The following is a 27,398-nucleotide window of genomic DNA, read 5'->3' on the forward strand; positions in this document are numbered from 1 at the left end:
CAGTCTCTACAGCTGTCCAGTTCAGTCTCTACAGCTGTCCAGTTCAGTCTTTACAGCTGTACAGTTCAATCTCTACAGCTGTCCAGTTCAGTCTCTACAGCTGTCCAGTTCAGTTTCTACAGCTGTCCAGTTCAGTCTCTACAGCTGTCCAGTTCAGTCTCTACAGCTGTCCAGTTCAGTCTCTACAGCTATACAGTTCAGCCTCTACAGTGGATATCTGCCTTCATTATGATGACAACTTCATTAGTAGAATCAGAATCAGAAATAAAGTTCCTGTTGATTTCTTTGGCTCAGACTAAGCTCTTTAAGGTTAGATATGACCCAGATTCTGCGTAGTGCTAAATTCTATTAAATACAGTACTAACGTGGAAACTGATCATCTTAAGCACGCTGTCCCCATAAGATGATAGGGTAGTACTGGAGCACTTTTGCTTTCTGTTGATTAAATGAATTTCATAAGAAATGTTCTCTCCACCGACTCTACTGAACACAGAAACACATTCTGCGGTATTGCTGTGCACCACCTTTACAGGGAACATTTCCAACAGTGTTGCATATCTCCATGATCTTTCACATTCGGTGTTGCGAATCTCGCTGGGGATAATGAATTGCTCCCAATAATTTGTAGTAATTGCAGTGATAAGAATCGAATTACTGCAAATGTAATTCAGTTTGTTAAATGGTTGTAATTGACAGAATTGATTTGAATTTCTAAAAAAAAAAAAAAAAAAGAAAAAAGATTCAGTTTCATGGTGGCCCATATTGCTCTGCCTTCGTTTGTCAGGGAAGCTGGGACCGTTACAGCTTTGAAGTCACGACTAAAAACGCACTTGAATTAAATGGCTTTCTTATCTTAGTGGGTTTTAATGTAACTTTAACATTGCTGCTTTTGTATTCTGTGTGTACTGCTGTTTGCATGTTATTTGAATGGTCTGATTGTGGCAGTGTAACATGCTATATTGTGGTTTGTTCTATTTTTTTTTTGCTATGTACTGTACATAGCAGAAAACAGCGCTATATGAATGCAATAAATAAAATATTGTTTAGATTTTATAATGTTGTTTTATTTCCTCTTATAATTTGATATCTTATGCCCACATCCAAACTTCAAATTGAGACACACAGTCTCAGACAAAAGCATTGGCACCCTACACTTAATATCATCCTGTGATGAGTCAAAGGGATTTCGGTCTGTGATTCAGCCTCCCGACAGTAGATGGCATCAAACCAACTTGGGACTTCCCTTACCAAGATCTCGTGACCATAGCAAAAGTCATCTTTTTGAAGGGCGGCACCTTGGTGAGGGGCGGAAGTACGAGTATGTAAATTCCAGCCACTGGAGTCAAGTGAAGGATAAGGACACTTGTCAGTTGGGGATTGGTGTTCCACTGACTACAGAGGCGGGACATTACATACTAAAGGGAACGTACTACTGTGTTCGGGGTTGGTCTGAAAGTAAAATAGGAGGAGTAACGGGTGGAGGGAGAGACTAGTTTGATGCAGCAGGATTTTTTAAAAAAACACTAACATTTTTTTTGTCTTTTTTTTGTTTATGTATGGTTCGCCACGACGATGATTAAAGACGAGTTCTCACGGTCTGTTTTGGATTTCACCCCTGCACTCCTTCCCTCACACCATTTTGTTTTCTTTTGCTATTTAATTATTTTGTTGTGTATAGATAATAAAAATAGATTATTTTATTTTTGTACACATAAATTACTGTCTGGACATTCCATTTAATATACTCTCGCCTCACACGTGGTGTCAGAAGTGGGATTGGATCCAGCTACAGTTTTGGCAATGTTTAGGGAGCAGGAGGAGAAGCAAGAGGAGAGAGAGACACGGCGCCAGGAACAGCTCGCCCAGTTCTTTGGACAGCTGGTGGAAAAACTATCAATATCAACATCAGAGAGAGCGGTTGCACGGATGTTTGCAGCTCAGCCTAATCTTCAGAAGATGACCTCGGAAGATGATCCCGAGGCTTTCTTGATTACTTTTGAGAGAGTGGCAGAGGCTGCAGAGTGGCCTAGGGAACACTGGGCCATGAAATTGGCACCCTGCCTGACAGGGGAAGCTCAGGCAGCGTATCGAGCCCTGACGGCCATGGATGCAGGGGACTATGTTAAATTAAAAGAAGCCATTCTCTCACGCCTCGGGATCACGGAGGAAACATACCGGCGCCTGTTTTTGGGAATACCAGCTGTCCAAGGGGATGCGGCCCCGGGTTGCGGGACAATATCTTTTAGATCAGTGCACCCGGTGGCTGCGGCCAGAAGAACATACACCCCAAGAACTGGTGCAGAAAATAGTTATAGAACAGTTCGCGTCTATACTACCGCCAGGGAATCGAGAGTGGATTAAGAGGAATCGACCTACCACTCTCGAGGATGCCATCCTCCTGGCGGAGGCCTAGGAAGACGCGAACGAAGAAGTCGGCTCAGACCCCACTCCTGCCCCTAAACTAACTCGGACCAACCAACCAATGAAGCCCAGAGGGGGTAACCAGACCTTCAGACCATGGAGGTCGAGGTTAGCCCCATCCTGGGCGAGAGAGAATCCCCCTAACCTGCCGGTCGCGGACTCGCAGGACAGATTAACTCCGTTGATGCCTCCTAACCAAGTGTGCTACCAATGTAATGAGCCTGGACACATTGCCAGGAATTGTCCAGTAATGAAGGTGGACCTGGCGACAAGATCCTGGTCAGCAGTAACAGGTAGGAACACTGGGGAATGTCGGGAGGGCCCTTATCAGTTAAGAGTACAGGTCGGGGGAAAGAGTACTTACGCATTTGCGGACTCTGGGTGTGCACAAACATTGATTCGGCAAGCTCTCTTGGATGGGGTAGCCTGGGAGCCACAGGGTAAAGTGGCTATCTCCTGTATTCATGGAGAAACTCGGGTTTATCCCACCACTAAAGTTAGACTTATTGTAGGTGATTATTCAGCTTGCGTTAAAGTGGCTGTAGCGCAATGTTTACCATACCCTGTTCTCCTGGGAAGAGACTGGCCGTTTTTTGATCGTATTTTAGGTCGGGAAATGGTCTTAGTTTCTACCAGGGGACAATTAAAGCAACAGGAGAAAACAATTGGCGAGATTTTTCCGTTGCAATCCGACCTGTTTAACCCTAAAATCCGCCCAAGAAAAACAAAAAGAGAGCGTCGGGTGGAAAAATATGAGGGAACTCTGAGACGACAAGGGGAGGGGTCTGACACAAAAGTAAACCAATCGCTTAAACGGCAAGGAAAGGGAGTAGGTATTCAGTGTAACCGGGGCTGCGAGGTTACTGAGGTGGAAGGTCATGTAATAAAAGACACTCCTCTCTGTGTACCTAACCATTGGGACCGAGATATTGACTTGGGATATGAACAACAAAATGATCCCACGTTACAGTATGCTTGGAAACGGGTTAGATATATCGAGGGGAAGGATATGCAGGAAGGACAACCGGTGGTATTTCCGCATTTTTCTGTATCTGGGCACTTATTATATAGAATAACCCGGGCTCCCGGGACGGGACAGCTCGTAAAACAGTTATTGGTTCCTAGGCCTTTTCAGTCAGAAGTCATGAGATTGGCGCATGACATTCCATTTTCAGGTCATTTGGGAACTGAAAAGACTCAGGAACGAATTCTGGCCCGGTTTTTTTGGCCTGGGGTTTATGGTCTTGTGCGGAAGTATGTATCGGAGTGTCCTGAATGTCAATTAGCTGCCCCTAAGTCAGTTCGCCCCGCACCTCTGGTTCCACTTCCAATTATTGGGGTACCGTTTGAAAGGATTGGTGTAGATTTAGTAGGCCCTCTGGAGGGAACAGAGTCAGGATATCGGTATATTTTAGTAGTAGTGGACTACGCAACGAGATATCCAGAAGCTGTTCCCTTACGCTCTATGAATGCAGTAGCTGTAGCGAATGAATTGGTAAAAATATTCTCTAGGGTGGGAATCCCGAAAGAAATTCTCACTGATCAGGGCACTAATTTTATGTCAGACTGTATTCAGCAACTATATAAATTATTGAAAATCCGTTCAATTAGAACCTCAGTTTTTCATCCTCAAACGGATGGGCTTGTTGAACGATTTAATCAGACTTTGAAAAATATGTTGCGCCGCTTTGTAGATCAAGAAAAACGCAATTGGGCTAAACTGCTTCCCTACTTGCTCTTTGCAGTTCACGAGGTACCACAATCCTCAACGGGGTTTTCCCCGTTTGAGCTCTTGTACGGTCGGCAGCCGCGGGGTATCTTGGATCTCATAAGAGAAGGCTGGGAAGAACAGTCAAAGGAGTCTAAAAATGTAGTAAAATACGTGTTGCAGTTACGCGATCGCTTAGAATTAGTCGGTTGATTGGCACATGACAATCTCAAAGCGGCACAGCAGAAGCAGCAACAAAGCTACAATAAAAATGCAAGAATTCAGAACTTTCGACCTGGAGATAAAGTGTTGTTATTGTTGCCCTCATCGGAATCTAAGTTGTTTGCTAAATCGCAGGGTCCCTTTCAGGTTATTCGAGCAATTGGTAAAGTCAATTATGAGATCCGACAGCCTGGGCGTCGGAAAGAAAGTCAAATTTATCATGTTAATCTCCTGAAACCGTGGAAAGAACGGGAAGTCCATTTTATATCTCCTGTACAGGAGGGAGAGGATTTTGGACCCTCAATTGAGCCAGAGTCAGCAATTGAGGTCCCGATGGGGGAACAATTAACTCCTGATCAGTGTGAAGAGGTAAGCAATCTAATTAATATGTTCAGTGGCGTGTTTTCTAACGTGCCTGGAAGAACGCATTTGATCGAACATGCTATTATCACTCCGCCAGGTCTGAGAGTTAGACAGAGACCGTATCGTATTCCAGAGAGTCGGAGAGATTCTGTCCGGAGGGAGGTGGAGTGTATGTTGAAACTTGAGGTAATTGAACCTTCCCGAAGCGAGTGGTGTAGCCCAATAGTACCAATAGACAAGCCAGATGGGTCACTACGATTATGTATCGATTTTAGGAGGGTGAATGCTATCTCCAAGTTTGATGCATATCCCATGCCTCGAGTAGATGAACTCTTAGACAAGCTGGGGCAAGCTCGGTTTATTTCAACTCTGGATCTGATGAAAGGATATTGGCAAATTCCATTAACGAAAGCCTCTCGTGAGAAAACGGCATTTTCAACCCCAGAGGGTCTTTTTCAATTTTGTACTGTGCCGTTCGGACTTCATGGAGCGCCTGCTACTTTTCAGAGACTAATGGACAAGGTTTTACAACCTCATCGAGAGTATGCAGCTGCGTATATCGATGATGTAGTCATTTATAGTTCTTCCTGGAGAGAACATTTGACTAGATTAGAAGCCGTCTTACAGTCTCTGAGGAGGGCGGGGCTCACAGCGAACATGGCAAAGTGTGCTATTGGAAAAGAAGAAACTAAATATTTAGGTTTCATAATGGGTAAGGGTAGAGTGAAACCGTTGGTTTCAAAAGTCCAGCCTTTGTTGGATTCACCGGTACCTACCACGAAAACCCAGGTGAGATCACTGTTAGGGTTGGCTGGTTATTACCGCCGCTTTATTCCACACTTTTCCACTATAGCCGCCCCTCTCACTGATCTCACTAAAAAGAACGCTCCAAATAAAATTAAGTGGAGTGCAGAGTGTCAGACAGCCTTTGAATCTATTAAAACTAATTTGAGTCAGGCCCCAGCATTAATAAGCCCGGATTTCAGCCGAGAGTTCGTCCTGCAGACAGATGCATCGCAGACTGGTCTGGGGGCGGTTCTGTCCCAGGAGAGAGATGGTATAGAACACCCGATACTATACATCAGTTGGAAGTTACTGCCCAGAGAACAGAGGTATTCGGTAGTGCAGAAAGAATGCCTGGCAGTGAAATGGGCAGTGGAATCTTTAAAATACTATCTTCTGGGACGACCCTTTGTACTCATCACAGATCACGCTTCTTTAAAGTGGTTAGACACGATGAAGGATTCAAACGCTAGGATTACGCGGTGGTACCTGGCGCTCCAACCCTTCGCCTTTCAAATAAGGTATCGTGCGGGTAAGTTACATCAAAATGCTGATTTTTTTTCTCGGAAGGGAGGGAAAAGGGAAGGGTTAGAGGTTTCCGAGTGTTCCTTTGGCTCCACTCTGAGGGGTGGGATATGTGATGAGTCAAAGGGTTTTCGATCTGTGATTCAGCCTCCCAAAAGTAGATGGCATTAAACCAACTCGGGACTTCCCTTACCAAGATCTCGTGACCATGGCAAAAGTCATCTTTTGAGGGGCGGCACCTTGGTGAGGGGCGGAAGTACGAGTATGTAAATTCCAGCCACTGGAGTCAAGTGAAGGATAAGGACACTTGTCAGTTGGGGATTGGTGTTCCACTGACTACAGAGGCGGGACATTACATACTAAAGGGAACGTACTACTGTGTTCGGGGTTGGTCCGAAAGTAAAATAGGAGGAGTAACGGGTGGAGGGAGAGACTAGTTTGATGCAGCGGGATTTGTAAAAAAAACACTAACATTTTTTTTGTCTTTTTTTTGTTTATGTATGGTTCGCCACGACAACGATTAAAGACGAGTTCTCACGGTCTGTTTTGGATTTCACCCCTGCACTCCTTCCCTCACACCATTTTGTTTTCTTTTGTTATTTAATTATTTTGTTGTGTATAGATAATAAAAATAAATTATTTTATTTCTGTACACATAAATTACTGTCTGGACATTCCATTTAATACACTCTCGCCTCACACATCCCATTAAAGACAGTGTTTAGTGAACGTTAGCCACTAACTAATATGACAAAGACTAAAACACACAACTTCAGGTAGTTTAGCAAACAACCTTTATAAAAAGATCAAAAGCACTTCAGCAAGTTCAAGTGGTTTATAACACAAGTACTGGCACCTTTACACTACAAGTCTAATTGAAAAATATATGAATGGATTGAAACCCGTTACACAGTAACTGAGCTGCATTATAAAGTTCTGGCATCCACTGGGGTCAATAAACCTGCTCTAACAAGCAGCGAATAGGAAAAGAAAGAGGCTAACGCTGACTGTTGGATGCTTCATTTTCCAAACCTCTGTCCCTTTTATTCATTATATACAGTAGGCCTTTAGATCAATTGAACAGACCACACAGACCTCTATTATCAGAGATGTCAAACAATGTCATTCTTTACAAACTTGTTGGATGTCTGTCTGTCTTAGTATAATTTGTTTTCTGTGTGCACTGTAGAGTAGATCTGTATTCTGGTTTGGATCTATGTGCTTGAGACCTTTCACCTGGACACCCTTTGATCTATCACAAGATTTTTTCACTCTGGTTCACACACACGCGCACACACACACACACAGGCACTTGCACACACACTCACAGTTGTGAGGGTTCAAGGCAGCTCTGTTTCTCAGCCAGCCCACACAATGTTAATGTATCTCTTCCTTGGGAAGAAGCGTGCTGAAAGTCTGTGTCCCTGAGATTACCACTGAGTGGAGAGCTGCCCCCTGGGGTGGCTGGGCGTTAACCATTCCGTGAGCTATCCCACGCCATCAGAGCCAGTGTGTGCTGCGGTGCGAAGAGCCAGCAGTGACACATAGCACTGCTTCAGGCTGTGCATTTAGAACTGCTGTTAGGAAGCCTTGTGATGGGGAGGTGCTTAACACAGGGAATACAGGCAAACTGCACTCGGGGAGCACATCTTTATATCATCAAGTGCTGTGTGTGTGCAAATAGAGTCTATGCAATGTATACTACTGGATATTCAAGCACATAGACAGTCATATGCATACATATACTGTGTGTGTGTGTATATATATATATATATATATATATATATATATATATATATATATATATATATATATATATATATATATAATATTTCCTTTGGTTTACTGAAGTCAATATTACAAGACACTGAGATCTATTTGAGTCCAGGCTATTCCACTGCCAACCTTGGAAGGGAGTTCCCAGGGGGTGGTGCACAATTGGCCGAGCGCCCTGGGGGGCGGGAGGGCTTAGGTCGGCCAGGGTGTCCTTGACTCACCCTCCACCAGTGACCCCTGTAGACTGGCCTGGGCGCCTGTGGGCTTGCCTGCAAGCGGCCCAGAGCTGCGTGGTCCTCCAATGCTGTAGCTCTGGGTTGGCTGCAAGGCGGGCCTGCAGAGGGTAAGGAAGCGGTTGGCTGATGGCCCTTGTTTCAGAGGGCAGCGTGTGCTCGTCTTCGCCCCTCCCGAGTCAGCGCAGGGGTACTAGCAGAGCTGTACTCAATATATATATTGAAAGGAGATATAACTGCAGGGTAACTGCAGGTAAATACATTTTTTGGGATGTACACAAAAAGTTTTAGTGATTAAAAAATAATTTATTTTAAGATATTAACTACATATCTACAATAAGCACAGCTGTTTTGAAAATGTAATATTGGTATAAAGTGGGGATGGGGGACGGGTCCTTTATAAAACCATGAAATAATAAAAGAATGACCAGCCCTGCTCAGAATGTCCTCCAATTTACATTGCTTTAATCCTTCTCTCTGTGTCTTGAGGAGACGTTCAGGATTGCCAGTGCTATTTATCTCTGTTGCTCCCTCCCCTCAGGGGAGATGTTTATTAATGTGCCACTTCCCTTGATAAATGACTAAATACAAAGAGAGCCATGTCCTCGTTTCTCCCCTCGGTCCCCTATGATTTATGTCAGCAGTGACTGCTCAGCCACTGGCCCCCATTCATTAGCTGCTTGAAGCAGGCGTGACGTCTGGTGGCAGGGCATGCTTACTGGCGCTCTGCTGCTGGTCTGCAGAGGAAGTGTATATTGTGTTTACCAGTGGAAACTGGAGGCTGTGTGTCGTGTGAAGAGCCCTCTGGCCTGGGCTCTTCAAGCACTTCATTAAAACACTTTTTATTAGCGACTGCTTTAACAAAGATCTTTGCCAAATTGCGCCAAATTTACACCGCTTAGTTATTTGGCCATTTGGCCATTTATTTTCCCTGGTAAATCTAACCAATACCATGACTGCACATTTTATTAGAAGTGGCTCATGCTGGATGCGTTCTGAGCCCTCAGCTGCATGTGCTGAGCGAAAGGAAAGGCAACAGAGCTCCTCTCTGTGAGCAGCTTCCAATAATGCCTGGATGGCAGATATATTCTCTGGCACCAGCTATTGTCCAGAGATCCCAGAGATTTCCCACAGGCTTCAGCAGCCCGACTAGTTCCTTTTTTTTTGCATGCTCTTTAATGAAAGACAAGGAAGACTTTTTTTTAGTTTGATTCCAAAATAAAAGCTGTGAAAGGACTTATGTAAATGTTGCGGACTCTGGACATTCCCTGAGTTTGTCTTTTTCCTTCAGGGCATTTAAGTGTGTGGCACAGCCTTTTCAATGCACTCTCAATGACAACAAAATGTTCAAAGCATTGTCTGAAGTAACTTAGCTTCCTTTTTTCTATGTCTCTCTTCCAAGTGGAGTTCCTCCAGGATCGACTGGTTTGTTCTCTTGATTGCCCATGGTACCCTCAGGATGCATCTGTAGCACTGCGTACTAGACCAGATTGGCTTCATGCTAGCGAAAGCAGTTTTTGCACTCGCTAGTCTGCGCCTGATCTCTTTCAAGCTTCTGTCTTTGTTGTATATCCCGGGTACAAAGTAAGTGAAGTTTCCAACCTGTTCAATTCTATCTCCATCAAGGACAAAATCTTGCCCGTCAAACTCTCCGTCTTCCACTGGGATCTTGGTTTTCTGATGTTCAGAAATAAGCCTTTCTTCTTGTCACTAGATTTTCACGTCCTTTTTACTCTTTACTAGTCTCTCTCTGCTTCCTTCTAAGAGGGTGGTGTCTCTCTCTGCTTCCTTTCAAGAGGGTGGTGTCTCTCTCTGCTTTCTTCCAAGAGGGTGGTGTCTCTCTCTGCTTCCTTTCAAGAGGGTGGTGTCTCTCTCTGCTTCCTTTCAAGAGGGTGGTGTCTCTCTCTACTTCCTTTTAAGAGGGTGGTGTCTCTCTCTGCTTCCTTTCAAGAGGGTGGTGTCTCTCTCTGCTTCCTTTCAAGAGGGTGGTGTCTCTCTCTGCTTCCTTTCAAGAGGGTGGTGTCTCTCTCTGCTTCCTTTCAAGAGGGTGGTGTCTCTCTCTGCTTCCTTCCAAGAGGGTGGTGTCTCTCTCTGCTTCCTTTCAAGAGGGTGGTGTCTCTCTCTGCTCCCTTTCAAGAGGGTGGTGTCTCTCTCTGCTTCCTTTCAAGAGGGTGGTGTCTCTCTCTGCTTCCTTTCAAGAGGGTGGTGTCTCTCTCTGCTTCCTTTCAAGAGGGTGGTGTCTCTCTCTGCTTCCTTTCAAGAGGGTGGTGTCTCTCTCTGCTTCCTTTCAAGAGGGTGGTGTCTCTCTCTGCTTCCTTTCAAGAGGGTGGTGTCTCTCTCTGCTTCCTTTCAAGAGGGTGGTGTCTCTCTCTGCTTCCTTTCAAGAGGGTGGTGTCTCTCTCTGCTTCCTTTCAAGAGGGTGGTGTCTCTCTCTGCTTCCTTTCAAGAGGGTGGTGTCTCTCTCTGCTTCCTTTCAAGAGGGTGGTGTCTCTCTCTGCTTCCTTTCAAGAGGGTGGTGTCTCTCTCTGCTTCCTTTCAAGAGGGTGGTGTCTCTCTCTGCTTCCTTCTAAGAGGGTGGTGTCGTCTATGTATCTCAGGGTGTTACGCATCCTCCTGTCGATCATTATTCTCTCTCCTCCTCATCTTGTCCTGGTAGTGCATTTTGGATGATTTCTTCTGCATAGATGTTGAACAGCATTGGACACATAACACATCCCTGTCTGACCGCTTCCAACTGGGAACCATTCTGTTCATCCACTTTCTGTCCAGACTGCTGATTTCTGATTGTCATGCATTCTCTGCATTGTTTTCCACAAGATGTTATGGTGTAGTCTATGAAAGCCATGCAGAGTGGCTGATGATATTCTCTACATTGCTGCATGAGGTTTCTCAGGATGAAGATTTGGTCTCTTGCTCCCCTTCCCTACCTGAATCCAACCTGTTCTATACCTAGTTCTTCTTCTAGCTAGTTATCATTGTTCTCATGAGGATTCAGAATATACTCAGTAAACGTACCACTAGTAAAAGGTAAAAATCATATATTTCCATTTTTATATATATATATATATATATATATATATATATATATATATATATATATATATATATATATATATATATATATATATATATATATATATATATATATATATATATATATATATATATATATATATATATATATATATATATATATATATATATATATATATATATATGGGATGAAGGCTATATTTGCATCCTGAGCCATTCGAAAGAAAAAAGGCGTAATATCACAGTAGTGATGTCAAAAAGTGATAATTCCTTTTTGGAAAATATACTTGAACTTTGACCCATTCGACTCCTCGAGACCATCACTTTCAATTCAAACACAAAATGTTTTGTTTTCAATCACTCGATAACACCCAGAGTACAGAAATGTTCATTAATGATCAACAAAAAGAGAATATGTTAAAAAAAATGATGTAAAGCTGGTATATTCGTATCTCAGAGAAACTGGAGAGGAATGGGAATTAAACCAAGGTATAGACAATCATCCAAATAAAGCTGATATATAGATAAATGACATAGAATGTTTGTACAGCACTGAAACACTAAGTTTAAAAAAAAAACAACTGTACTGCCTAACCTCGTCTTCTTTAATATTATCATCACAAGGGTATCGATGTATTATAAAAATAATAGATGGGCCTCTTCAGTGAGTTACAGAAAAACAATTCCATCTCGGGTTTCTGTGACAGTTTATTAATTACTCGACCTTCGCTCTCGTAATTTATGACATCACAGAGACCCAAGATTACACTAGCATATGGAATTAAAAACGGCAAAGCTCAGTTGGAAAGGAAAGCAGTTTAATGAGTTAAGCCTGACAGCTAAAGCAAGATGACGCAGTTCTGCAGTAACCAGCTCTTGTCCTTTGAACAATTTCATATCGCTATATACCTTAACAATGCCAGATGTGGTCTTAAACACACAGTTCTTACTTATAGATGGACTATACATATTACACTGCTTGAGCTGTATTATTAAATATTACCACTGCTAATCATAGACATATCTGTTTAAAATCAGCCACAAAATAATTTAAAGTGATAGGGTTATCTAAAATTATACAAAGTTAGGAAACTAGGTAGAAAATCATGTTTACAACATCTATTTAAAAAACAGATAGTAGAATAATCTACCAGGCTACCTACATCAACCCTGAATAAGAATTCTAATATTAGTACTTTTTATTTTTAAACTGGAAGCAGATTTTTTGTTCCTATTACATTTCTAAAGCCAGTAATCTTGACTCGATCAATACACATATTGTTATTAATCCACAGAGTTGATTAATGGTGAACAGAATAAAGAGTTTTGTTACATCTTCAGACTCTGCATGTTTATATAGTTCCATTAACAAAGTTCAATAACTTCTTTTGTGTTTCGAGATTTTACCTCCCACTCTACTTTCATCACCTCAGCTACCAAATTCAAAATAACATCAAACCAACCAAGAAAAAAGTGAATACCAAGCTCACTGAGAAAGGCAGTGTGGATAGTGTTGCTGGCTGTTTACACACAGTACAGAAGCTACCTCAGTAAATATGTGTGGCAGACCTAGCTATGTTTTTCCATCCAGACTTACAGGCATTGTATACTATGACGCTTGCAGGGGTACATCACTGAGGAGCTTCTCATCAGCTGTGATGGATAGTGCAAGCTCAGTTCATGAGTGCACATTTTAACGAAATATACTGAACACTCCACTCACAGAGCTGACATTTTTTTCTATTGTTTTTTCACGTCATGCTAAGAGAATATAAACTGCCGTCTTTCCCGTCTCTTGGGCGCATGACGAGAATGCTACAATGTAAACGAGTGCGCTAAACGCCTCTTACTAAAGCACAAGGGCTTCATTTACTTCACAGCCTCACAGTTCTGGATGATTGCTGCAGGCATTCGAGTCTGTACCTGGCTGTATATTCTGAAGGTAGGCTGGCCACAGCTATATATATTGAAGAACAGTTTCTTTGTGCATCTCTAGTGCTGTGTTGTAACTGAGGGGTGCACTGTTCCAGCATGCTTCACTGATCATACACGATTTCATTCAATAAGTGACTGTGATCCTGTGATACTGAGAGCCTGTTAGTAACTGCTGGAGGCATGCTGCTGTGCTGTTTCAGGATGCTTCACTGATCATACACGACTTCATTCAATAAGTGACTGTGATCCTGTGATACTGAGAGCCTGTTAGTAACTGCTGGAGGCATGCTGCTGTGCTGTTTCAGGATGCTTCACTGATCATATACGACTTCATTCAATAAGTGACTGTGATCCTGTGATACACAGAGCCTGTTAGTAACTGCTGGAGGCATGCTGCTGTGCTGTTTCAGGATGCTTCACTGATCATATACGACTTCATTCAATAAGTGACTGTGATCCTGTGATACTGAGAGCCTGTTAGTAACTGCTGGAGGCATGCTGCTGTGCTGTTTCAGGATGCTTCACTGATCATATACGACTTCATTCAATAAGTGACTGTGATCCTGTGATACTGAGAGCCTGTTAGTAACTGCTGGAGGCATGCTGCTGTGCTGTTTCAGGATGCTTCACTGATCATACACGACTTCATTCAATAAGTGACTGTGATCCTGTGATACACAGAGCCTTAGCTGATTAACAGCGAAACCAAATAAAGCATGAATCCTAATAAAAGAATAAGGACTGGCGAGGCATCGATGAAATTCTTATTCCTGCAAAACCTTCACACCGTGCCATACTGTAACACTACAGCAGGATATTGAAACCTCTACACCGTGCCATACTGTAACACTACAGCAGGATATTGAAACATCTACACCATGCCATACTGTAACACTACAGCAGGATATTGAAACCTCTACACTGTGCCATACTGTAACAATACAGCAGGATATTGAAACCTCTACACCGTGCCATACTGTAACACTACAGCAGGATATTGAAACCTCTACACCGTGCCATACTGTAACACTACAGCAGGATATTGAAACCTCTACACTGTGCCATACTGTAACACTACAGCAGGATATTGAAGCCTTTACACCGTGCCATACTGTAACACTACAGCAGGATATTGAAACCTCTACACCGTGCCATACTGTAACACTACAGCAGGATATTGAAACCTCTACACTGTGCCATACTGTAACAATACAGCAGGATATTGAAACATGTACACCATGCCATACTGTAACACTACAGCAGGATATCGAAACCTCCACAGCGTGCCATACTGTAACACTACAGCAGGATATCGAAACCTCCACAGCGTGCCATACTGTAACACTACAGCAGGATATCGAAACCTCTACACCGTTCCATACTGTAACACTACAGCAGGATATTGAAACCTCTACACTGTGCCATACTGTAACACTACAGCAGGATATCGAAACCTCTACACCGTGCCATACTGTAACACTACAGCAGGATATTGAAACCTCTACACCGTGCCATACTGTAACACTACAGCAGGATATTGAAACCTCTACACTGTGCCATACTGTAACACTACAGCAGGATATTGAAACTGGAAATGTACTGATGACTCATCCCACTGTAAGCTGAATCTGCCTCCTGTTTGCTGATCCCTTACGTGAAGTGCTGTGGTGACTATGAGAGTCTGTATAAAGAGAGAGTGGCTGACTTACCATCCACGGGGTTGATGTAGTCCGGGAGGTGTGCAGCCATCGCTGCTGCTGCTCCGCTCTGCATCAGGAGTTCCCCATAAGGGCTGCGGTGGCTGGCCATCACTGCCATTTGGTGGTAGTACTCAGCAGGGGTAGCTCCAGGGGGGGGAGGGGGCAGGCTGAAAAGCCCTCTCTCCTTCAAGTGTTCGTGTGTAACTGCAGGGGAGCAGAAGAAAGCGAGAAAACAAATCAAACAGTACTCCACGCTGGTTAACTGCCCCTTGTGAGGCAATGTGTTGTGAGACTGCTGCACTGGAGTACAGGGCCTCCTCTGCTCTCCCAGACGGGATTTCGTAGGGCTTTGACTGACGCTGGTTTGGGCGTGTTTGTGTGGACAAAAGAGAGCCGAGCTGGGGCCTCTGCATTCCTCTGTTTCCTCAAACTTATAAACAAACCCAGCTCCCCTGAATTGTTTTTCCAGTGCAGAAACCTAACTGACAGAGGGAAGGACCGCTATCCCCTGCAGTAATAATGATGTAACAGTGTTAACATCTGCACCCATTAAACCAGGGTTAAAAGTGTCAGAGGCAATAAGGATTAGACATGAGTTTTACGTGGCCCGAGTCACTTGGTCCGCTGAGTTTCATTTCTGCTTCTCTACAACATTCGGAAACATCTGCTCTGTTTAAGATTTCGGTTTTTTTCTGTGAAGCCTGTTGTTTGTTTTGTTTTCATCGCTTTTTGTCGTACTTGTTTCAAAAGAAATTACAAGTTATACAAATTAAAATAGGCATTTTTTTCAGCTTAATTAGATCCAGATTTGTCCTACATGTTTCAAGTAACTACTTTTGATCAGCTAATTGCATAACATGCCTGAAACAGCAGATAACCCCAAACCCAGTCCTAGTGAAACACAAATCTCTTTATTACACTTTCTGGTCAGTGATCACAGGTGGGCTTATAACATGCCTGGACTGCATTTGGAATCTATTGCTCTCTAAACATAAGAACATTCTTAAAACTAAGTTCTCCTGCAGTAACATGATAAGAAAAGTGCAACTTGTTTGCCAGACATTGGCTGCTACTTATACTACAAACTGCCAGGACTGTTCCGAGGCAGGTTTGTTAAAAACGATTGCCAGACGACCACTGCAGCTGCCTGCAATCATACTCCAGGGCAGCTAGAGCATGTGGAAAACAACCGTTCTGATAGAAAAAAACATAACCACACATCCCTGAACACAAAGTGACGGTTTGAACTTACCCACACTCTACCAAAGTGAAGCAGCTAAAAACCCAGGGATCATTCAAAACAACAATCAGGTCCTGCCCTGGGCTAACAGTGTGCTAGCAAGGGATTCAGCTTGGTGGGAAGAGCAGTCTTCATGTTTTCTGAGCACTTCTTACATTCTGCTTTCTTATTCAGCTACAAATGAGAGGACCAAACTGATACATTCTCATTTCAAAGGCTGAATTCCAACCCTCCCCCTAGCACTATCATTCTCACAGGAAATACCTCTCCAAGATCCTTAGAGGTTTACAGCTGTTAATGTGTCCAGGATCATTCCCCTTTGGTTTAGGTTAAGGGAGGGTATGATAAAGCAGAGGGGATGCAGTGCTGCTGAGCTTCATCGCTAGTGGTGTTTGTAAGGCCATGGTTTTGTTGCACCAATAGTCCCAGGTTCTGTAAAACATCCTGTGCTGTGAATTGAAACATTTCTACAGTACTGTGAAGTCACGGGACAACCTGGACTGAACATGAAGCTGGAACCCTGGTTGCAGTTAGTGCTCATTTGAATTTGTTGTTGTTTATTTGTATTTTTTTTATAAATGGATCACTTTAAAGTCAGTGGGAGTTCTCCAGTTATTTTTTTTTTCCTCAGCCACTTTTATGTCCAGTAAGATCTACTCTGCTTTGCTTATTTAACTTTAAAAGCTCAGGTGCTCTACTGTTGACAGACTGTAAAAAGGTGATTTATTTCCCATTCTGGCTCTCGGTCTGAACCTGTTATAGTAATACAGCAAAAAAGATGGACCTGTCATCACCCTGAGCACAATCCAGAGAACTCCTGTTTCCACTGGCAAAACAGTCATGTTCAAAGAGCGCATTGGTAGCACACAGCAAGCTAGAATGAACACAACTGTGTAGGATGGTTCTCCTTTACAAGAACGACATGCAATGCAAAATGCCTGGTCTGTATGTACGTGTGTGAATATTGGAGATCTCAAAATTAGGAAGCATCACGATAGAGTAACCTGATAAATCTGTAAAGAATCTTTTTTATTTTGAATTACCCTTTCAAGCCAACCCTTTTGTACCACTTTGTTATGACATCAAGAACAGACAAAGAGCATTGTAGAACATCACAAACTTGTCCGTCTGGGTGGCAGCGTTAACCTAATGTGCCGCTCCACCTTTTTATGTGAAGCTGCAATAAAGTTCTCCAGAAGTGGGCAGCACAACATAGCTCTCAATAAAGGATTGTGAAGGGGGCAACCTCAAGAATGCTACATACATCAGGTTCAAATAAAGCTTTCCTGTTTTATTGCCGGAGAGACTAATCTGCTCCAGTCCTGGTGATTGTTCTGCTGCACTTGAAACGTCTGCAGCCCCTTCTCGAGAGCTCTCGAGGAGGCTGTGCATTACTCACCCTCCGCTGGGCTCAGGCCTCGGGCTGCTGAGATCATGGAGAGTGTGGGGCTGCCGTGCACGGAGCGGAGGTAGTTCTCCATGTGGGGGCTGACGTAGTGGTGAGGAGCGTTGAAGGGGTGCTCCCCGACGGCGGCAGGGTGGGGGGACAGTCGAATGAGGGAGATGTCGGAGATGACAGGGCTACCAGTTAATCCAGGAGGGCTGCAGATTAAACAGAAAGAGTCAAAAGGGTAGACAATGAACTAAGATATACAAGCTAACATGTAGCATCTACTAGCACACAAGGCGGTGGTGAGGTGGGAGGGTAGCACAGTGCCCATAGCATCACTGATTCCCAAAAAAGAAATGTGTATAAAATAAACATCAAGAGCCCTTGAAGTCAATTCTTCAGTTGTTTTTTAATATAATTCGGACACTGGAGGAAATGGCTTTGTGCATTTCCTCCTTTATGCATTTCGTTGACACCAGTTACCAATAAACACAGTCCGCAGACCTTGCTTTCACTCTAACATCACGTCAGCACCTACGAAAAGAATCGTTGAAGATTTGTGGCAGATTGGCAGGACACTTCTGATCAGCTTTGTGTAACTTTAAATTGCATGTTTCTTGATTCTCCTCCCCTTTAATTGAAACAGAATTTAACCTGCCGCGTTCAAAGTTGTAAATGTGGATTCTCTTTTGTAAAAATCTGAAAGGGAAAGTAGGATCCAATTGCTGCTCTTCCCAATAGGATTGTATAGAAACATTTTGGGATCTATAGTAAACAATGTCTTGTTTTCCATCATAGACCTGTAAGAAGAAGTAATTAATATCAATATCTTGTACTGAATTTGTAAAACAGATCTAACATGACTGTTTTATATGTGTTGTAGTGTTAATCCAGGTTGTTCAGCTCATTTAAGGTGAGTAAACATGGCACAGAATGCAGACAGTACTGCATAGCTGTGGCAGACTTTGGGCCTGGGCACGTCTGCTTGCATCCGAGTGGTATGTTTCCAAGGCATGCATATCCATCACAAGTAGAATCTCAGACAAGGCCCTAAAATTAGTTACTGAAACAAAATGATAATGAAACCACTGGCATAAATAACAGAACAAGGTGGTGGTTTAATATGCAAATGAAAAAAACAGCAGACTGAAATCAAAGATCCCTGTTCCCCAGGCTGTGGTTCCTCAGTGATGTTTATCCAAGTCTGTTCAATCAGTCCGCAAGCACTTTCTGCTTCACTTTCAAGTAGCGCTTGACAAGGCCGGAGACTGTTGTAATGCTGAGGATTAAAGGCACACTCAAGACTGACAGAGCACATCAGAATACCTTTACATGCTGATCCACACACCGATGCTTCTTTACATGCAAGGCTGTTCCGACGGATTTAGTGACTCTTGCCTAAGCAAGAAGCACCTAATGGCACGTAATGTGATGCGGGAGATGTACGCTTTACTGCTGTGTCTTCTTTACTTTGTTTTAGCTATCTGAAAGGCTTTTGTTGTCAGGTAGTGGCTCTTCTGTTTCACAAGCCTGGCCAGATGGCTGCTGTAAGACAAACACCAGCAGCAATCTCAGGGAGCTCGCTGGAGCATCTGCAGACCGGCTTTGAAGATGAGCGCTGTGTATTTAATGTCACACTTAATACAGAGCAGAGTAGTGCTTCCCAGTACAAGAATGACAAGCCAGTGGGAATGCTTGGTAAGAAAGATATATAACTTGAAGGAGATCAGAGGTTTACTGGTGTCCTACAGAGATTAGACAGATCAGAGAATCAACTGTAACAGACATGTAAAAAAAACCTACAGCGAGTGAATGGAACCTTAAATTCATTTCTAAATTCTTTTAAAGACACTCAGCCATCGTCAAGGTCATGCAGGATTGTAAAGTTGGTAAAAATAAAGCACTGCAGATTGATTGCTGTCCTCAGTGAAGGATTACTAAACTATACATCAAGCTGCTTTAATCCTGTAAAGTGATAACCCAGCTGGCTCTAGAAAGAAACCACTATTGGTTTATAGGTACCATTATAAAAGTATACCACAGTATTTTTTTATTGCATTTTTGCAGTTTTCCTCCATGCTTTTACCATGATTATACTGTGCATTTCCCATAGTTTACCCTCATTTGTCATGTTTATTAATATGCTTTATCATACCTCACTATTTATACAATGCTTACCTATGCTTTACCATACCTCGCTGTTCTTTACAATGCTTGCCTATGCTTTACCATACTTTACTATTCTTTACAATGCTTACCTATGCTTTACTTTACAATGCTTTGCTATGCTTTACATAAACGCTGTACTACAAATACGAAAATTGGATGGAGCGATTAAGAAATGTTACCATACCGGACCTAACTATGCTTTACAATATGCTTTACCATACCTTACTATTCTTTACAATGCTTACCTATGCTTTACCATACCCTATTCTTTCTGTGCTTTACCATACCTCGCTGTTCTTTACAATGCTTGCCTATGCTTTACCATACCTCGCTATTCTTTACAATGCTTGCCTATGCTTTACCATACCTTGCTATTCTTTACAGTGCTTGCCTATGCTTTACCATACCTTACTATTCTTTACAATGCTTGCCTATGCTTTACCATACCTTGCTATTCTTTACAATGCTTGCCTATGCTTTACCATACCTCGCTGTTCTTTACAATGCTTACCTATGCTTTACCATACCTCACTGTTCTTTACAATGCTTACCTATGCTTTACCATGCCTTGCTATTCTTTACAATGCTTACCTATGCTTTACCATACCTCGCTGTTCTTTACAATGCTTGCCTATGCTTTACCATACCTTACTATTATTTAAAATGCTTGCCTATGCTTTACCATACCTCGCTATTCTTTACAATGCTTACCTATGCTTTACCATACCTCGCTATTCTTTACAATGCTTACCTATGCTTTACCATACCTCGCTATTCTTTACAATGCTTACCTATGTTTTACCATACCTCACTATTCTTTACAGTGCTTACCTATGCTTTATCATACATCTCTATTCTTTACATTTCTTACATATGCTTTACCATGCGTTCACTTCACTTTATTACACTCTGAAGTGCTTTTACTATGGAAAAAGTATAAAGGTTGGTCCCCAAGAATAACATGGCTTTGAAGTTGTGTAACTACCTCCATGTGTATTATTTAAAAGGCATTCTGCACCATTACTAGTGAACATTTAAACATCTTTTTAAATACTGCTAGTCAAATTAAGATAACTGAGACTGAGTCTAAGATAACTGAATTGTCTTTCTTTACCAATTCAAATTAGCTTCATCTGGAAATAAGAAATGATACTGTTATTCTGAGATACCAGGCTTTACAATATCTTATGAAACTGGAATCACTCTGACGAGCTATTAAATAATGCAGAATGTAATACAATACTAGCAAGCAGAGGCCACGTGTTTTCAAAGGCTGGATCTGAACCTCAGTCGTTCCGGACCGTTAGAAGATCCTGGGTTTCTCATGTATTAGAACTGACTGTGCCTGGGCCCAGCAATGCCTGGACCAAACACCATGTTGTTTCTGTTACACCACTGCAGACTGGCCTGGAGATGAACTGCTTTAAATAAATCTATGTTTAAAACTGAATAGAAACAGAGCTCTTCTCATATGCTACCCACACTCATTCATTTTCATTACAGCAGCAGAAACAGGGTCATATATTAGATTTAGAAGTGAGTAGTTTTTCGAGATTTACGAATAAACTGTAAATTTACAGTATAATCGTAAATCTCGAAAAACTACTCACTTCTAAATCTTTTGTAGTCATTTTTGTATTACTTTAGTATAAATACATGTTCATTTGGATTCATATGTTGTTTTTTTTCTGACTTTATGTGAACAAAAAGACACAAATTTGCCCGTTTTCTCATTGGAAATAGGTACATTTCAAAATATCACTGTCCTGGTCACAAAAGCAAAATTTGTGGGGACTAATAGCCATTTTCTATACTTTTGAGGCATAAGCAATCAGGAAATAACACTTACTACCCAGGAACAAAAATTGTGTTACATAGTGTAATTAGTCACAATCAAAAGTGCCTTTGAAAAGGGCCTTTTTAATGATTTAAACAGATCTTTATCACTAACATTTAACTGTGTCAATCCTGCCTGGTTTTCCTATAAAGCATATTTGCTTCATTAGTAAGCACAGTACAACATATCCACTCATAAACTCAAAACACCTGTGTATAAACTCAACACACCTGCTCATAAACTCAACACACCTGCTCATAAACTCCTTACTGTCATTGAACTCATCACACCCACTCATAAACACAACACACCTGCTCATAAACTCAACACACCTGCTCATAAACTCAACCCACCCACTCATACACTCAACACACTCGCTCATAAACTCTACACACCCACTCATAAACTCAACACACCTGCTCATAAACTCCTTAATGTCATTGAACTCAACACACTCGCTCATAAACTCAACACACCTGCTCATAAACTCCTTACTGTCATTGAAGTCATCACACCCACTCATAAACACAACACACCTGCTCATAAACTCAACACACCTGCTCATAAACTCAACCCACCCACTCATACACTCAACACACTCGCTCATAAACTCAACACACCCACTCATAAACTCAACACACCTGCTCATAAACTCCTTAATGTCATTGAACTCAACACACTCGCTCATAAACTCAACACACCTGCTCATAAACTCCTTACTGTCATTGAAGTCATCACACCCACTCATAAACACAACACACCTGCTCATAAACTCAACACACCTGCTCATAAACTCAAACACCCACTCATACACTCAACACACCCGCTCATAAACTCTACACACCCACTCATAAACTCAACACACCCACTCATAAACTCAACACACCTGCTCATAAACTCCTTACTGTCATTGAACTCATCACACCCACTCATAAACACAACACACCTGCTCATAAACTCAACACACCCACTCATAAACACAACACACCTGCTCATAAACTCAACACACCCACTCATAAACACAACACACCCGCTCATAAACTCAACACACCTGCTCATAAACTCCTTACTGTCATTGAACTCAACACACCCGCTCATAAACACAACACACTTGCTCATAAACTCAACACACCTGCTCACAAACTCAATATACCCACTAATAAACTCCTTACTATCATTGAACACAACACACCCACTCATAAACACAACACACCCGTCATAAAATCAACACACCCGCTCATAAACTCCTTACTGTCATTGAACTCAATACAACTACTCATAAACACAACACACCCGCTCATAAACTCAACACACCTGCTCAAAAACTCCAACTCAACACACCCACTCATAAACACAACACACCTGCTCATAAACTCAACACACCCGCTCATAAACGCAGCACATCCACTCATAAACTCAACACACCCGCTCATAAACTCAACACACCCGCTCATAAACTCAACACACCCACTCATAAACTCAACACACCCACTCATAAACTCAACACACCCGCTCATAAACTCAACACACCCACTCATAAACTCAACACACCCACTCATAAACTCAACACACCCACTCATAAACTCAACACTCATTGAACTCAACACACCCACTCATAAACTCAACACACCTGCTCATAAACTCAACACACTCATAAACTCAACACACCCACTCATAAACTTACTGTCATTGAACAACACACCTGCTCATAAACTCAACACACCCGCTCATAAACTCAACACACCTGCTCATAAACTCAACACACCTGCTCATAAACTCAACACACCCACTCATAAACAACACACCCGCTCATAAACTCAACACACCTGCTCATAAACTCCTTACTGTCATTGAACTCAACACACCCGCTCATAAACACAACACACTTGCTCATAAACTCAACACACCTGCTCATAAACTCAACACACCCACTCATAAACTCCTTACTGTCATTGAACTCAATACAACTACTCATAAACACAACACACCCGCTCATAAACTCAACACACCTGCTCAAAAACTCCTTACTGTCATTGAACTCAACACACCCACTCATAAACACAACACACCCGCTCATAAACTCAACACACCTGCTCATAAACTCCTTACTGTCATTGCACTCAACACACTCATAAACACAACACACCTGCTCATAAACTCAACACACCCACTCATAAACGCAGCACATCCACTCATAAACTCAACACACCCGCTCATAAACTCAACACACCTGCTCATAAACTCATAAACTCAACACACCCGCTCATAAACACAACACACCTGCTCATAAACTCAACACACCCACTCATAAACGCAACACATCCACTCATAAACACAACACACCCACTCATCAACTCAACACACCTGCTCATAAACTCAACACACCTACTCATAAACTCCTTACTGTCATTGAACTCAACACACCCACTCATAAACTCAACACACCTGCTCATAAACTCCTTACTGTCATTGAACTCAACACACCCACTCATAAACACAACACACCTGCTCATAAACTCAACACACCCACATATGAACTCAACACACCCACTCATAAACACAACACACCTGCTCATAAACTCAACACACCCACTAATAACTCAACACACCCGCTGATAAACTCCTTCCTGTCATGGAACTCAACATAGCCACTCATTAACTTAACACACCTGCTCATAACCTCAACACATCCGCTTATAAATGGTCTATATTAGATTCCCTCAGATCCTGTTCATGTGCTGTCACAGTTCCTAACAAGCCATTCATTTAAGCTAATGCACACTTATATGTGCGTAAATTCCACCACAGTGTTATTAGATTGAAAGACAGATAACACATGCAGCCAGACTTTAAACCAGTCTATGCAGAAATCCCAATCAAGAATATCACACAAACAGTCTGGTACAGTCTATTCCTCATTTCCCTATTTCCCTATTCTTTTCCCATTATTTTTAAAAGTGAATAATATACCAAAGCTTTCAGACCATGTGTACTCACCTCTGCTGTCATACTTTCTCTTTGGGGGAGCAGCCCTGCTAGTTTTAGCATGCTGGTAACCCAATATTATGTTGATGCTGTAGGCATACTTTCAGTAACATCAGCAAGTGCTTTGTGCATCCTCTTATTCTAATTCCTGTTTCAAGTTTTCATTACTGGCAAGAATGTCAAGTGTCTGTAACTTGATAACTGCACACACTGCTGAAATTATTAGACAGAGATTAGAGTGCATTTGGATTCATTACAAAAACATGTATTGAATTTCTTTTTCTTTTTAAAGGTGAACCGAGACAAAAGTGGTACTGTTGCCCCATCTAATAATTAAACAGTTAATTTTCCATTTACTTCTACAAACAAACTCAGTTTCTTATGCGGCACAATGGGTGTGTGTGCTGGGGACGAGGTATGGAAAATGTTATGTGAACCTTAAATCTAAGGGATCACACTGTAGGGCAGAAGCTATTGTATTTAATAAATGGACGCATTCAGTGCAACCCTCTGTAGATGTAATGATGTCAGGAGTATTTTCAAACAGGAAAGCAGCAGCTGGTTTAAGACATGGTCTTGACTGTGCTCTACAGGAGCTTTCTGGGTTGGGTATTTAAAATATGTATATGAAGGGACTACAGGTGGAGTCGAATTAGATTGAGTCATATATCCTTTCAGAGGCTTAACCCAGTCCCTTAGAAAAGTTTGCCATAGTAAAAGCACAGAAAACTGTAATAACGCGTAGTGAAAGCATGGTAAATCAAAGGTAAGCATTGTAAAGATTTGCGAGGTATGGTCCCAGAGTGGCTCCAAAGTCATTTATTCAAAATGTTTTTACGGTGCTGGGGGCTCGAATTCAACAGTGCTCTGACAGACCCACTAGATTAAAGCCCACTGAAGCCAGCCCTTCTGATAAGACGTTACTTGAACATGTTCTATGAAAAGGATTAGACGAGTCACACACATGGAGCTGGGGAAGTGAGATACATCTCTCTTAATCAGCACCTGTCATTACAACAGCTTCCATCACTTCACTGTGGGTGGTAGAAACACAGGAACTGTCCCAAACACAGTTCCTTTTATTGAGAAACAAAAACAACAAAACAAAAACTGTTAACCACAAATCCATAAGTACATCTTGCTATGTCATTGCTGTCAGCTACAAATGTATCTAATAACAAAAGCTCAAAGTGCCCATTTTCCCACACTCCCTGCTGCAGCACTAGATCAATGGATACAGTATTTTACTGTGATAGACACAGCATAATACAACTCAGTGACATCTTCCTGCAGTAGCTATAAGACAAAGTGAACATGACAAATTTCATATACTGATATACTGTAAACCTATAAGACAAAGTGAACATGATAGATTTCATATACTGATATACTGTAAACCTATACGACAAAGTGAACATGACAGATTTCATATACTGATATACTGTAAACCTATACGACAAAGTGAACATGACAGATTTCATATACTGATATACTGTAAACCTATAAGACAAAGTGAACATGATAGATTTCATATACGGGTAAACTGTAGCTCCCCATGGCATACTACTGTACATCACTGGACCTTCTCATAAATTAAACATCATACCCACAGACCTCTTACATTTACTTCTATGGGAGGAAAAAAAAATACAGTAGTACTGATGTTATTTCCCTATTCTATGAGAACACTCAATCAAAGTTTACATTGACACTGTATGTGTGTTTAGATATTTATATATATTTATAGCATTTATATAGCACCTTTCATACAAAAGTAATCGCAAAGCAAGGTACAGTACATAGCAGAAAAAAACCACAATACATTTGTATAGCATGTCACACATACAACTGCCACAGCATAAACATAATGCAAAAGCAGCAATTTTAAAGTTGCATTAAAACCCACTAAGATAAGAAAGCCATTTATAAAAGTGGGCTGACAGAATGCTAACGCAGCGATGAGTTGAAAGCTGGATTATTAAACAGAGGAATAACACGGGTCAGAATATGGGGTACTGCATTTCTTTATTGAGTCCTCCCCTAGCTGCTAGCGGCCTGTCTCTGGAGACAGAAAAACTAACTGAATAAAATGGGGCCTGGCAACCAAAAATACCCCACACGCCATTATAGCTCACACTAGCCTCACCAACTTCCAATATAAGAACAGGCAGCAAGACACAGCAGGGCAGTGTAAAGCATTTGACTAATTAACAACGAATCATCACCCGCTAATAACGAGCGAATCCTGTTAATTTAACATGTTCTTCAGTTTCCTTCTGGGTTTATTTTAGGAGTGCTGTGATAACGAGCGAAGCCTGCGTGTTTAACGTGTCCTTCAGGTTCATTTTAGGAGTGCTGTGATAACGAGCGAAGCCTGCGTGTTTAATGTGTCCTTCAGGTTTATTTTAGGAGTGCTGTGATAATGAGCGAAGCCTGCGTGTTTAATGTGTCCTTCAGGTTTATTTTAGGAGTGCTGTGATAACGAGCGAAGCCTGCGTGTTTAACGTGTCCTTCAGGTTTATTTTAGGAGTGCTGTGATAACGAGCGAAGCCTGCGTGTTTAATGTGTCCTTCAGGTTTATTTTAGGAGTGCTGTGATAACGAGCGAAGCCTGCGTGTTTAACGTGTCCTTCAGGTTTATTTTAGGAGTGCTGTGATAACGAGCGAAGCCTGCGTGTTTAACGTGTCCTTCAGGTTTATTTTAGGAGTGCTGTGATAACGAGCGAAGCCTGCGTGTTTAACGTGTCCTTCAGGTTTATTTTAGGAGTGCTGTGATAACGAGCGAAGCCTGCGTGTTTAACGTGTCCTTCAGGTTTATTTTAGGAGTGCTGTGATAACGAGCGAAGCCTGCGTGTTTAACGTGTCCTTCAGGTTTATTTTAGGAGTGCTGTGATAACGAGCGAAGCCTGCGTGTTTAACGTGTCCTTCAGGTTTATTTTAGGAGTGCTGTGATAACGAGCGAAGCCTGCGTGTTTAACGTGTCCTTCAGGTTTATTTTAGGAGTGCTGTGATAACGAGCGAAGCCTGCGTGTTTAACGTGTCCTTCAGGTTTATTTTAGGAGTGCTGTGATAACGAGCG

At 42.0% G+C, this 27,398-nt stretch overlaps 1 protein-coding gene across 3 annotated transcripts in view; it reads right to left on the reverse strand.

Moving 5' to 3' along the window:
• LOC121323134 (zinc finger protein GLI2-like) overlaps nt 1-27,398 on the reverse strand; it is a 146,326-nt gene that overhangs the window by 23,338 nt on the left and 95,590 nt on the right. For 2 of the 3 annotated variants that reach the window (XM_041263941.1, XM_041263942.1), the window contains 2 exons: nt 17,339-17,541; nt 14,709-14,903 (listed from right to left, as the gene is read on the reverse strand). In XM_041263941.1, coding sequence (XP_041119875.1) covers nt 14,709-14,903; nt 17,339-17,541 — 398 coding nt within the window. Of the gene's footprint in view, nt 1-14,708; nt 14,904-15,951; nt 16,102-17,338; nt 17,542-27,398 lie in introns of those variants that run through there. The other variant, XM_041263943.1, reaches the window with a different exon arrangement.

This window comes from Polyodon spathula, chromosome 11, assembly GCF_017654505.1.
Source record: "Polyodon spathula isolate WHYD16114869_AA chromosome 11, ASM1765450v1, whole genome shotgun sequence".
Taxonomy (NCBI): domain Eukaryota; kingdom Metazoa; phylum Chordata; class Actinopteri; order Acipenseriformes; family Polyodontidae; genus Polyodon; species Polyodon spathula.